Source organism: Marmota flaviventris, chromosome 5 (assembly GCF_047511675.1).
Source record: "Marmota flaviventris isolate mMarFla1 chromosome 5, mMarFla1.hap1, whole genome shotgun sequence".
NCBI classification, from domain to species: Eukaryota; Metazoa; Chordata; class Mammalia; order Rodentia; family Sciuridae; genus Marmota; species Marmota flaviventris.
Genome location: NC_092502.1, coordinates 32936158 through 32950879, shown reverse-complemented (window position 1 = coordinate 32950879; position 14722 = coordinate 32936158). Strand labels below are relative to the sequence as shown.

The 14722-nt window shown below is 31.9% G+C and overlaps 1 protein-coding gene across 2 annotated transcripts in view; it reads right to left on the bottom strand.

Moving 5' to 3' along the window:
• Positions 1 to 284: 284 nt before the first annotated feature.
• The window catches only part of Kif3a (kinesin family member 3A), a 44483-nt gene continuing 30045 nt past the window's right edge, over positions 285 to 14722 (bottom strand). The window contains exons 11-19 of one of the 2 annotated variants that reach the window (XM_071612103.1): positions 12831 to 12839; positions 9059 to 9215; positions 8487 to 8667; positions 8019 to 8129; positions 7424 to 7549; positions 6008 to 6061; positions 5596 to 5664; positions 4901 to 5025; positions 285 to 3625 (exon numbers count right to left, since the gene is read on the bottom strand). In XM_071612103.1, coding sequence (XP_071468204.1) covers positions 3577 to 3625; positions 4901 to 5025; positions 5596 to 5664; positions 6008 to 6061; positions 7424 to 7549; positions 8019 to 8129; positions 8487 to 8667; positions 9059 to 9215; positions 12831 to 12839 — 881 coding nt within the window. In that variant the 3' untranslated portion in view covers positions 285 to 3576. The remainder of the gene's footprint in view (positions 3626 to 4900; positions 5026 to 5595; positions 5665 to 6007; positions 6062 to 7423; positions 7550 to 8018; positions 8130 to 8486; positions 8668 to 9058; positions 9216 to 12830; positions 12840 to 14722) is intronic. The other variant, XM_071612102.1, reaches the window with a different exon arrangement.

Here is a 14722-nt window from a genome sequence, read left to right as displayed (position 1 = left end):
GCCCCTAAATAAAATACAAAATAGGGCTGGGCATGTGGTTCAGTGGCCAAGTGCCCCTGAGTTCAACCCCAGTATTCCTCCCCCCAAAAAATTTCTTCCTAATTTGTTTCATGACTTCTGTTTAAAAGACCTACAACATTAAGAATTTCTGGGTGTGAAATTAAAAACACAGGCCTCTTTTAACCACACAAAATTGAGATGTTAAGCACAAAGAAACTGCTCATTAATATCAGGCTCAAAGTAAACATAAAAGTAGTTCAGAAAAAAAGACCATCACTACAGGCTTTATAAAGGTAAAAGATTTTATTTCTTATCTAACCATGCTGCATGTGTACATACAATATTGATATATACAACTTGAACAAATACAATTTATACATGAAATACCATGAAAGTGTGGCTTTTAAATTTAACACAACAAACTTGTACAATTTGTAATTTTGGCCAGTATACAGTATTGTTAGTAATGCTATTGAAGTTATTAAGGATTTAAATTACACTAAAGTTAAGTTCAAAGGCACTAGAAAAGATCTATGTTTTCTTGTAGTATTTTACGAAAAAAGAAAAGTTAAAAAGGAAAATAAATGCATACATTAAGAAATTGGGCAGACACTGGCGTGCTTAAATGTAAACTCTACCCATTCCTTAATTCACAGCCCTGTAGGAAAGAGAGGGACTTTCCTTAAAAATTAAGGGGAACACATGTGCCACTACATAATGACTATATACTGTATAATTACTTATGTTCTAATTTTAAAAAAGGAATTAAGGGGAAAGATATTAAAACAGACTAAAAAAAGAAGCAAAAACAAAACCCCCAAGCTATAATAATTTAAGAAACATGTTACAGATGATATTATAACACTTCCTTCCCCCAAAGTAATGTTAAATTTTTTAAAGAAAAAATTCTTCTTTTTCTAAAAAGTACATGAAATAGCTTATCAAATGAATTCTTACTAGTGCAATAAATGTGTAGATGCAGAAGTCCCCCACCCCCCTTAAGGAATCTTACACTTCACAAGAATCTAAGCACAAATGGGGAATACCATTTTATATTTTAAATTACAACTATCTATATATATATAATTACAAGGTTTACTGAAGACCATACTTAAACTAAACATGGTAGCAAGGCCCCTTTTAATAAATAAATATTACTTTTTAAATTAAAGGGAAAGAGAATATTTGTTCAATAACCTATTATATATTTGTGATATTTTAAATCTGCACATTTACTTCAAATAATGAGCAAATTTTGTTCGTGTATATTCTTTTAGGAAATTAACACTGAATTTATAAAATATTTCATTTGTGAAATAAAACACAGTAAATGTGAAAAAAACAGAACTACTGTGACTGGAGCTAAATGAATACCTCTGAAGTCAGTGTCCTATATATTCAAATGGATATTCAGACCTGGCTTGAATATTTGATTTTGGTATATTTAAATATTTAATGTCCATCTAGCAGAATCAGTTCTAGCATTAATTCCTTTTTTAATAAATTGCTAAAGCAGGCTGCTCAAGAATTTCTCAACATTTGACACTTCATAGATTTCTTTTTGTTCTTGTGTTGGGGTGGGATAGAAAAAATATTTTACACACTGTGGCTTAAATTTCTATAATGTTTTAAGCTTAATTCAAAAGGTATTCCTTTCCTATTAAATAAACTGTTGAAGGCTAGAAACATGGACTTTTAAAAAGAAAGAGCACTGGTCACTTTTTTCCTACAGGTAAAGATATCTGTAGACTAATTACTAAAGTTAAGTGTGCATCATCAAAAACATTTTACAATTACCAAGATATTCTACTCACATAAAGTCTTGACAAGACATACTCACCTCAAGTCTTCACAGTACCTAAACAATGCCCCTCGGAGCAAAGTTATATACTTCTAACTCTCTCATACACTACAAAGAAAATGCTGCCAAGTGAAATGCAGTTCTCATTACCTAGCAAATACCACACAGGACATTCAGGACTCCACTTCCAAAAAGTACTTCAAACATATGGACACATTTTTACTACCACCTCACCAGTATTCTACCTCCACTTACCACCACTCTAACACAACTCTAACACCCCAGTATAATTATTAAACTAATGTTTAATCAAACTTATTTAAATAATGTTAATTTAATAAATCCTAACTTGAGAAGTCTCAAAACCTTTGCAACTCACACATGTCAGGGTTGATTATGAAATTTTAAAACTCACAGAACAGAAGACTAAGTGGTTTAAGAATAGAAAAACTTTTACAAAAAAAAAATTAAAATTTTGTTAAGTAGCCAACCAAAAACAAATTATCTATTACTTAGATTACTATGAAATAAATAAATAAATATAATTTTTATATTGAGAGGAATATGGTCCAACTGGGTTTATCAATAGAAGAAATTTAGAAAATATTTTCTTTTATATAATATTTTAAAAAATAATAAAGTGGTGTTTAGTTTTTGTTTTGCGGTACTGGGATCTAATCCAGGGGCACTCTACTACTGAGCTACCTCCCCAGCCCTTTTTATTTACTTTTTAAAATTTTGTGACAGGGTCTTGCTAGGTTGCTGAGGCTGGCCTCAAACTTATGATCCTCCTGCTGCAGACTCCTGAGTCATTGAGATTACAGGTGTGCACCACAACACTTGGAAAAATAAAATGTTTTAAAGGTCAAGGATTCAAAAAGATTTTTCTGACTTAGTTGCATTTTCTGGAAAATAAAAGCCCTTTTCAATTGGGATATAGGTAATTTCCATCAAAATTTAAAACTTATACAAGGGAAAGCATACACAAATCATACTTCAAAGAGAATTTTTAAAAATAGACAATACAGGCAAAGATACTCCTTTACGTTTGTACAATTCAATGTTTCAAGAGAAGATGAAGCCAGAACAACAAAAAAAGTGTATTTAATTGAACTCAAAGTAGTAAAAAAGGTCAGAAGAGATTGAAATGAAATATATTTTCAATATTTGGTTTTAAAATGTATACTTGCGAGGACTGACCATTGAATTACAAAATTTTCTACAGAACATGAATAAGATCAGTCATCTCATACTTAAATTCAATGGATATTAATATAAAAAATAAAATATATATGAACAGGCCAACAGGGTTGGTGTTAGGACAGAGTCATTTCTTACATGTGCAGCCCAACATTCACATACAGCAGCACAACATAGGGTAATTCAACCTGCTACTTTCTACATGCAAAACAGGACATACTTTTTTTTTCCCTGTACTTTGAAATTATTTATCTAAATATAGAGTAGTTGGGTAAATAGCTAACAGACTTACATTACATCAAATTGCAACTCTATAGCATGAACTGCTCCCCCAACTTTCTGGTACAGTACAGTTCAAGAGTAGTATAACAATCTGAACAATCATCAATTGTACAATTTTAATATGTTAACTTAATGTATATGTTTAAAAATTATGCAAATCATCGTTTCCAAGTCTTATATCATGATAGTTTTCATTATATGAAATTACACAGAAGTCTTCAGTGTTTTAATTAAAGATTTGTCCAGGCATAGGAACATCACTAATTTTTATTGTGACTTTGACTCTATAACATTTACTGAAGTAAAGAATCAATTACTGTCTCAGGCTTTGCAGAACGCTTTCTGTTTGAAGAAGAAAAAAAGAAAACATGAATGCTTTTAAAAAGACAAAAATGCAAACACTTTACAACATGTAGTAGAAAAATAATGGGGTGGCTATAGAATCTGGAAATTGGCTGACATCACACCCTAATATACAGAGTAGTGAGAGATTGGGGAGATGCTAGTGTCCAAAACTGGACTAGACGATGTGGCCACGTAAAGTGGGTTGCACGCTACCAGTTTGGAATCTCTTACTAATCTCTTTTGGGCTATGCTAATGGCACAGGTGGATTGTGTAAGAATTAGACACAAATCATCTTAAGCAACAACTCACAGATACCTATGTAGGGACTGATGGAAATGCTATATTATTGTACTGTTTATGCAATTAAGCCCAGCACAATGAATTATGTATTTCTAATGAGGACTATCACATTGAACATATCATGTAATATAATATCGATGAACCATTTATTGTGTATATTTGCCTAGATTTATGGCTATCTACAATTTTTATGATACAACAGGATATTTCTGGTATACAAAGATGCTGATTTTGGCTCACATAATGTTAGCCCACACTGTTTTTTTTTAGCTTAACCTAAAGCTAAGCTAAAAAAAAAAAAAAAAAAAGGTACATATTTATAAATGAACATTATGGAAGCCATATCCAAAGAGCTCATCAAATTTGATGTTTTAGGTCTACAAAATAAAAAAGTAACTAAAAACTGAGGGATCTCATGTAAATAATCTGAATTTCTTGCTTCTCCTTAGAAAAGAGAAGATTCAGAAACAACAGGCCCACTATTCCCACAACTAATTAGGAACTTTTAAAAGCACAGCTCTCCAGCTTGCCCCAGTCCCCTCCACTAGCTACTTTCTACTATGCCAGGACCAACTATCTTACCATCATATTTGTAGTGTCATATTTCCTAGTAACTGCAGAGTTAAGAGGAAAATATTTCTAGTAAAAGTGGAAAAGTAAAACACAAGATCTAAAAGAACTTGTGTTTCTTAGAACTGATTTGCTTCATTCCTTAATATTGCATGTGTGTCTTCGGTGGGCACATGAAAGTTTTTAAACTGCTTATCTAAATGCTGAAGAATGCAAAAATTTGTATACTAAAGAAGTTGGAAGACCTTAATTCTTTAGTCAGATTTTACTTGCTCAAATTGTGACTACATAAGAAATTTGATTTTTAACTTATTAACCAAAATATTTATCATGCTAGATAAATTTTAGTTTCCTCTAAGTGTATTAATCATCATTTTATTGGATTCAAGGATGGTCCTTACCTTCTCCCTGTTTTTGGCCTTGTTTTCCCCTTTGATGTCCGTGGCCTTTCTAATTTCATCAAAGACTGACGCAAACTCTCCTCAGTATAGGCAAGATACACATGGGAAAGATCTACTTCAAAGGGCTAGTGAAAGAAAAAGTTAAACCAGATACTCTTTAAAAAGTTAAACCAGATTTAGGGGAAGATGTAAAATACTGAACAAACACCTAGCAAAAAAAAAACCAGAGAAGATAAAACTAAATAAATATTTAAAGACTTCTTCTAATTCCAATATCTGAAATGTATTCACCAAAGTTTGGTGAATTAGAACATCTGAAACACTATAAATTTCCTCAGACATAAAGAAAAACTGTTACTAACTTCCCTAAACCTTGTTCCTCTTCTTGTTGACCTACAACTAGAACAAACTTTGAAAGGGAAGGCAGATGCATTCTTGTCTTTCACCATATCCCCATGACCTAGAGAGGTGAAAAGAAGATTCCAAAGAGTGTCTCCAGGCCATTCTTATGACAGAAATAAGCTGGCCATCAGGATAAGCCTGAGAGTGAGCAGAACTGTCCTAACAACCGCTCCATCCTAGAGGAGCCCACTTTTCAGCAGAGCTGATTAACAGATACCAGGTTAATAGCACACTGTAATGACCCACATTCCTATAAAGAAATATGTGTAATTTTTTTAAAAAAGTATTCTTACATCTTTCTCCTTTTTATCAGGTACTGGTGTTTGCTTCCTCATGTTATTTCCTGTATAGGCAACACATTTCTCAAAAAAAGGAAAGGGTGGGGAAGAAATGTCTTGATTAGTAATTAGTACTGTGAATTAGGCAAACTACTGTGAGATATCCTGATGTTTCAATAGTAAAACATGATTTGAATATTGATACAGAAAAGGAACCAGAGGTCAATCAGTTCCATATCTCCCAATCTAGGCCATTTCTACCACATGATCTCTGTTACAGTTAATTAGAAAACCATCTTAAATGCCCTACTAAATTCTCATCTGATTGATCCTCTGGACCACTTCCCACCTCACGGCAGCCAGCACAATTTCTAGTCCAGAGAAAGTAGTTCACATTATTTCATGAAAGGATGAAGATAATACTCACTAGCTGCCATTCTCCTATGTCTTCATTCCAGTGTACATAGTTTTCAATCATTTCCTTTTAAAAGTCAAGGACAGTTCATTTTTAATATTTAATAGCATTTAAATTATTGAAAAATAGTCATAGAATGCTTAAGTGACAAAAGTTTCAAGACATTATATTACTGCATGATACCATTTCTATTAAGTTTTAAAATATACATTCTTTTTTTTTTTTTTTAATATTTATTGTTTAGTTATTGGCAGACACAACATCTTCGTTTGTATGTGGTGCTGAGGATCGAACCCGGGCCGCACGCATGCCAGTCGAGTGCGCTACCGCTTGAGCCACATCCCCAGCCCTTAAAATATACATTCTTAGGAACATGTGTAGGAACTATTAAACTATATAAAAATAGGGCCGGGGATATTATTATTCAGTGGTACAGCACTTGCTGAGCATGTATGAGGCCCTAGGTTTCATTCCCAGCACCACACACACACTCTCACACACACACAAATATGTTATACTGTATGTGTACACTATTGTGTGTGTGTGTGTGTGTATATATATACACACACATACATTTACATATATACATATGTCAAGAGAATGAGAACACAGGAATCAGAATGATGGGTACATTTGGTTGGAAGAAGCATGGATGGAAGAGTGTGGGAAACCATTTGGTTAAAAGTAGGTTACTGTCAAGGTCCTAGCTTTTGTTTTGGGTGATGAATTCACTACAAAATAACTAACTAAATTAAAGCAGACCATCCAAGGACAAATAAAGAGAGTGGGCTATGTATCCAGTATTAATTTTATACACCTGAGGTCCAAAGGAAAAAGTACTAAGGCTTATTTTCAGACAAATTCAAATTTGTCTGAAATTCAAAACAGATTTTTAAGAAAATCATGTTCAAAGTTGATTAAAATGAATTGGAAAGAGAATTTTTGGTTATGAAAAAGAGGATAAGATTTTTAAATTATACTTGACTAAGAATTATCATACATTTGGAGATGAATGGTGGTGATGGCTAAACAACATTATGAATATTCTTAACATTGCTGATCTGTACACATTAAGGATGGTTAAAATGATAAATTTCATGTATGCTCATTTTACCAACCAGACACACAAAAATTAACATCCATAAACAAGGCAAAATAGCCTAGGGGTTCTATTTACTGGACCTATACCTTGATTCTGATTGCATTTACATGAATCCGAGTTCTCCAAATGGAAGAGAAATTCTTAGATACTTACATATTAAGGGAACCTTAATTAGATATTTAGATATTAAGGGAAGTTAACCGAAGTTAACTGGCATTGTTCAAGAAACTTTTATAGATAATAGCTAAATTAAATTACAAATTTTATTTCCTTTTTTTAACCCAAGTCCAGTGACTAACATCTAGATTAGAGAACTTCCTGCTTACCTGATAGTCCTGAGGTATAAAGTTATCAATAATAAGCATTTGAAGTCGAAGCTCCCGGCTAAGTTGCCGAATGTTTTCCAGTAGGCCTTCAATTTCCCTCTGATGTTCTTGTTGGAGATCTGCCATCTACCAGAAAATCCATAAAAATATTATAAATAAATAAGATTTTGAGTACAAAAGTTCCTCTGACATAGGACATTGGCTTGTCAAACCTTATGCAGTTCTTTTATAAAAATAAAATAGACTGACACTATCACTATGTCAAGTTATTAGTCAAAATTGGGGAAAAAATTAGTTTGATAGCTAAAACTAAAAATTGCACATAAAGGCAAAGTATTTTATTTATTTCTTTAAAACTGTAAGCTCATGTTATGATTACGTATGCATTCTTAATCAAAGGAATTTCTTCTTTAAAAATTCAGAACTAGGGCTGGGGCTGTGGCTTAGTGATAGAGCACTTGCCTAGCATGTGTGAGGCATTAGGTTCGATTCTCAGCATCACATATAAAAATAAATAAAATAAAGGTCCATCAACAACAATAAATATTTTTTAAAAATTCAGAACTACATTTGTAGATCATTCTAAGAAACCAACCTCTGACTTTGCAGCCATCAGCATAGTCCAAACTTTCTTTAATTTCTTGGTCTTTCCCTGTGCTTCCTCTTGTAAACTGGTATATTTTTCTTCAATATCTAAGCGTTCTTGCTATGATAAAAATTGGTAAACTTCAGAATCATTTTAAGACACAAATTTAAATTATTTTAAAAAGTTAGTGACTATTATCCTCAAAGTAAACCATAAATCTGCTTTTAGTGCCTGTCTCCCAGTTATTTAGGAGGCTAAGGCAGAAAGATCACAAGTTCAAGGTCAATTCAGGCAACTTAGTGAGGGCCCATCTCAAAATAAAAAATAAAAAGGGCTGGAAATGTAGCTCAGCACTCTGGTTCAATCCCTAAACCCCCTAACACACACCCTATTTCAAAATTTTATTAAGATTATAGATATTAAAAGATAAATAACTTAGGCAACAAATATTAAACTTAAAGCAAAAAGTCACATCACCTCTTTTTCCTCAAGTTCTCTGCGAAGCTGCTCTGCTCTTTTCCTCCTTTCTTCCAGCTCCATGTTAGATTCTTCAAGAAGTTTTTCTTGTTCCTCAGCTTTGGCCAACAAGTCAACACCACCAACAATTACCTTCTTCTCCAGAGCAGATAATTTTTCCAGCAAAGATTGATGCTCTTGTCTATTGATTCAAATGAGAATACTCTAAATTCACTGATCAGCTACTGTTCTAATAATAGCATTTCCCAAAATTTGATAAGAATTTTAGATGTACAATTTCAAAATTAAAAAATAATTATATAACATCTCTATAAAACTATACCTCTGTGTAGTTTTAATTCATTAACCTCTAATTCAAACTCACCAATATTTTTCCTCCCACAGAGATTAAATAATTGAAACAGATTTAATCTTTAGAAATATATCACATACATGGCATTTTCTACCCCAGAACAGCTATACTTGAAACAACAATCAAGCTTTTAGTTACTATTCAATTTTCCTGCTTATATATCTTATGAAAACTATTAGAAATTTAAATCATGAATTCATCTCAATTCAATAAAACTCACTGAGCTTTAAGAAGATCTTTTTCCCGCTTCTCTAATTCAGCTCTAGCCTTGTTTCTTTCTTCTTCTTCCATGTCAAGCTTTGTTTCAAGTGCTTTTCTCTCCTCATCAATTTTTGCTTGCATTTCAACCATCTTATCTGGAGAAACTTTCTTTTTACCTATTTGAGTCATTTAATTGCAACAATCACTAAAACAAGTGAGTGTTTCAGACATGTAAATTATCTTTGATACAGAACTAACTAGACTCCTCAATAATACAAAATATCAACATTTTAAGAAAATCAAACTGATAGTATCACTCATTTCCATTTATGTTCTAGAAGAACTTTTTTAATATATATTTTTTAGTTGCCAATGGATTTTTCATTTTATTTATTTATATGTGATACTGAGGATCAAACCCAGGGAGGGCCTCACACATGCCAGGCAAGTGCTCTATAACTGAGCCACAACTCCAGTCCTAGAAGAACTTTTTAATTCACTGCTAAATTCAAATTGTTGTTCAACTGTACAATGATATCTAAGAACAAAAGTAGGTTAAAGAGAAGCAAAACAGATGGGCTGAAAATAGGGAAAGAAAGAGTAATAGGAAAGCCAAATAAAACAGCAAAAATTTCTGTGTCCCCAAATAATACATATAGGATAAAAAAGAAAGCAAAATGATTCTTCAGTTTCTTTCTCCTGATAATTAAGTACAATCACAAGTGGCTTCTCAAAAACCGTCTCCCAAATAACATAAATTAAAGACACATATAGATATAAAATACAGATAAAAATATCAGAATTTGTATCAGGTAGTTTTTAATTTATTCTTGAGAGTTTTAAAATTTTATTATTCAGGGTTTTTCTAAAACTTTTGTTTAATAAAATTATTAGAAAGTATTTTCTACCACATAGTATATTTCTAAAGAAAGAAATTCTATAATAATTATACAACAGTTACATAGTATTAACCAAGCATTTTATAGCTGATTAGCTGTCATGATTATCATCAGATCCTAAATGAGCAACTAAAATGCTCATTACTATGACAAACTCAGGATCCTAAATCTCCCTAATTCAGATTAAATAAGTGTCAAATATAATCAAAAATACTACCAAATAATAAAGCTGGAACATAACTTCCAGTTGATTATTTTGATTATAATGTCTAATAGTGTTCTATATACATATAATAGGTATTCAATGAAAGTTTACTGATGAATTTCAAAAATCATGAAATTCATATGAAAAATCAAAAAGAAAATAAAAACTAGCTTACTAAAATGGTTATGGAACTGAATCAATGACAATTCATTTCTGGCAACTATTTCTCAGAATCATATGTTCCTTCAGAAAACCAATCAAACTTTTCACAGAATTGGTCTGAGGCTCTCCTGAAAGCTTTGTCATTCTTAACTTCCTTCCCAAAGGACTGTAGAAGAAAAGGGTAAACCAGAAGAGTTTATAAATTGTTAATGCCTCTACCCCAATCCAACCCCTTCTGCTAATAATGAGGAAAAAAACTGAAAATAATTATGATGGTAACATATATCTGAATATATTCTTTGAAGAACCATGAGAAGAAGAATCATTCATAGGCTTCATTTAACTCTTCAGGCCAAAATTATATTAAAAACAAACAAACAAGGGTTTAAAATACAATATCCTTCATTTCTAAGATGTGTAAATTCAAAGCAAAATCTAAGCCACAAAACAAATTAAAATAAAAGCACTGATCCAAATTCATGCTTTGGTATGGTGTGATTCATTGCATTCCAAAAGTCAGGATGTGGACCTGAATCTGTTGGCTTGTTTATCACAGTCCCCTGTATGGTACCTTCTGGGTTATATGGTTAAAAAATAACTTTTAAAAATAATTTAACTCCTTTTCTCAATGAATACTTAGAAAGAATTTCCCATAAGTAATTCAATTTCTCAGAAATTTGAGGGACAAAAGATAAATTTAGGTGTGTGCATTTAAAAACCTGTAACTTCCTTTCCACCTCAGAATTACAAATATTTAAAGAAAAAATGGCAAATATGTTAAAAGGAAAACAACACAGGTATGAAGACATGGATGCTTGACATATGAACATGAATATTTTTAGGCCTTTAGGATTCTAATTGTTTTTGTTAATAGTTAAAAATAGTTTTTACAGGGCCTGGTGGCACACAGGTAATCCCAGCTACTTGGGAGGCTGAGGCAGAAGGATCACAAGTTCAAGCTTAAAGTCAGCCTCAGCAACTCAGTGAGACCCTGACTGGGGATGTAGCTCAGTGGTAAAGCACCACTGGTTTTAATCCAAACAAAACAAAACAAATAAAAATAGTTTCAAAACCTACAAAGTGGTAAAAAAATAAAAAGATTGAATATGTAGAAATATAAAAATGCATGCCTCTTGATGAATTAATACTATGCCTGAATTATATTAGTAAAAACCATCTGGTAATGTTTTTCAAAGTGATGCTTTCGCAGCAAAAAACACTACTATGCTGCTCTTGTAACATTTTCATGAAGATGACCATGCATATATAATTAGTATAGCTAGAATCAATTTCAAAAGTCTGATATTTACCATGTTAGTCTAGCCAGAATCACTTTGATAAATCATTATATTTCTTCAAATAATACTTTAAGCTAACCTTGAATATGTTCCAACTTTCCTAACCAATCATTTTAAAATGGGGCATTACTAATAGTCACTTTTACATGTACTTTTAAAATTAATTTATTTATTTTTACCCTGTTCTTTATGATACAAATAAGGTTTAGTCTCCAGGGGGCTGGCCTGTGGACTCCTGGGTTAGGGTTAAGGTGCTTTAGTCTGGGGGAAGGTGGATACCAGGGGCAAGAGCCTGGTATCCAGGAGCACAAAGGTGATCTCCCCTCATCACCGTCACCGTTAAGTAAGAACTTTGATTCTTCTAACTACAAATATTTTAAAAGACTTTTTTAAAGGGTAGGGGAGTAAGGCTGGGAAGTAAAGCACTTGCTTAGCATTGGTAAGGCCCTGGGTTTGATCCCTAACAACATACACACATAGCCTCTTTTAAACAAAGCCAGTTAATTAAAAAAACAACAACCACCACCCCATAACAACATAGTTTCTAATATTACATGATAAAATTTCAGCACAAAATTTCAGGTAAGTAAATTTTAATAATGCCAGAATAAAGAGTATTTAATTAAGACAAACAGAACTAGTAACATTTTCCAGTTGCACTTTGTCATGTGTTCTAACCAAAACTGTGATGGTGAACTGGCAAGGAAAGTCTGAGGGGAAGAACTTCAGGGAAGTATTAACTGAATTCATTTCATATTATTAAATGAGTACCCACCAGCATAGCTCACAGGCACGTTATTCTTGGCTTTAAAAGAAAAGAGTGGAAAATGTTTGTGAAATCATTTATAATTGTATTTCTAAAATATGACTTTAAGAATTTAGGAAAAAAGAAAGTTTTATTTTGTTTTTGGTATCTGGGCTTGAAACCCATAGTGCTGAGCTACATCCTCAGTACTTTTTTTTTTTTTTTCATTTTGATACAGGTTTTGCTAAGTTGTTTAGGGACTCACTAAGGTTGCTAAGGCTAGCCTTGAACCTGTGATCCTCCTGCCTTAGTCTCCCAAGTGTTTTTTTTTTTTTTTAAGTTGAAGTTGAAAGAGTTTTTGAATACAAAAAAATGGATACTTACCTTGCAAAAAAATATTAAATTAAAAAATGCTGTTTAATTAACAAAGTTCTTTATAAGATAAATAACTACCAAGTGGAGTGCAAATCAATCACACCAACCTGCTTGATCTTGCAATAAGAAGTGGTAAGCAAATCGTAGACAGGAAGCATATGCACAGAGATGAGGAAGAAAAAAAGGAAAACATTATTTCCTTTGTAAAACAAAAAAAAATGTATAATAGCATTTACAGTATAAGTAGAGAAATAAATCAAATCATTATTAAAACGGAAATAAGAGCCCATGTAAAAAGAAAGCATATTGAATATAATGAGAGATACAATTTAAGCAAAGAGAAGATTACTTTACTCTAAGATTACAACTCAAGGAGCTCACACTGACTCCCAAATTCCTGCAAATTTAACAATTCAGCATCATGTGGTTATGTTAAATGGTAGACAAAGAATTGGGAACCTGTTAAGACCTGGGAAATTCCAAAAGAACAAAGCAGAAAATTAAGCCAATTTTTAAAATTAATAAGTTGAAAGTAACAAAATTCACATTGTCCATTTCCAAAATTTCCCAATTCAATGTGTCTCCTAGTACAAAGATCCATTACAGGTGTGCCCCATTTTAAGAAAATCCAACTCAAAACCCTGAACCAAAAAGAGATAAAAGTTTATAATTTTCACTATTTGACAAAAAAATTTTATGAAGAATTTTTAAAGACAGCAAGTTCACAATACACTGTTTTCCAACTTGATTTATAAGCAATGTTTTCAGAGGAAAAAATTTACTACATAAAATGGAGTACACCTGTATAACAAACTTACATTCAACCTATTAGTAGATTATAGAAGTAAATGACAACTGATGATTCAAGCAAGGGACACCTAAAAAAAAAAAAAGGCCACTCGGGTTTTATAAAGGGAGGGTACAAACATAACAAGTTACACACAGCAACCACATGCTTGGGACAACTATCTCTCCACTTCACCAATCTACCCATGTTACAACAACAACATATTTTATGTGCTAAGTATGTAAATAGCAATGAAAACTTCTTGAATTGAACAAAGTACAACTCATTTCACACTGTAAGTTCATGTAACTATTCTTTAAGAACTAAGATAAGTTTTGCATTAGAAAAAATGCAATGTTACCTATTCAGATATTTCTCATATTTTAGTTTATAAAATAAAATTAACCTCTATATGGTCTCTAAAGCAACATCATGTATTTTTTTCAAATTATCCTCTGAAGTGAATCATTTTGGTAAATTGCTTAAGAATCGTCAATAGACAGATTTTTGCTATTCTTGGATTCTTCCTCTAAAAAGCTAAATGCATAAGAACAATAAGCAATTATTTTGTTATTAGTTTGGGAAAGGTAAGAATATAGATAATGCTTTAAAAAGACAGTAAGCTGCAAGCTGGTACAAGAAGGTATCATCTCCCTTCTGAGAATAAAATATGAATAGATAAAATTAAATAATATTTTTCAACTTAATTAAAGTTTAAGAAAAAGTCTTTAAGTCTGAAATAAGTCTAGACAGATCCTGAGTAAACTTCATGTGGTTCTTAATTCTTTAATCACATCTTGGAAAAATTCTTAAAACCTATCAGGTAATTAGAAATGGAGATAAAGTCCATTTGAAATAAAATACTACTCAATTTATTTTTACTTGCTTGAAACACTCCATTTTTCTTTATTTGGGAGACTTTAATCTTAAGCTACTGCTAAGAATAGGACACCAAAGTGTAAAATTTTTATAACTGTATGACATGTTATAATGGGTACTGATATACTGCCAAATGTAATTGGTACTTTTAGAAATTCAGGATTTGTTGTTACATGTCCCTTATACTGACCAAGATTAAACATTTATAATGAAACATAAAAAACAACCATAAGAATTTTTCTTTTATACAGCTTACTAGCTCTCTTTACATTATCTCAACTGCAAAAGCATGAATCTCTCTTCCATTGTCTCAAACATAAGCTAAAGCATATG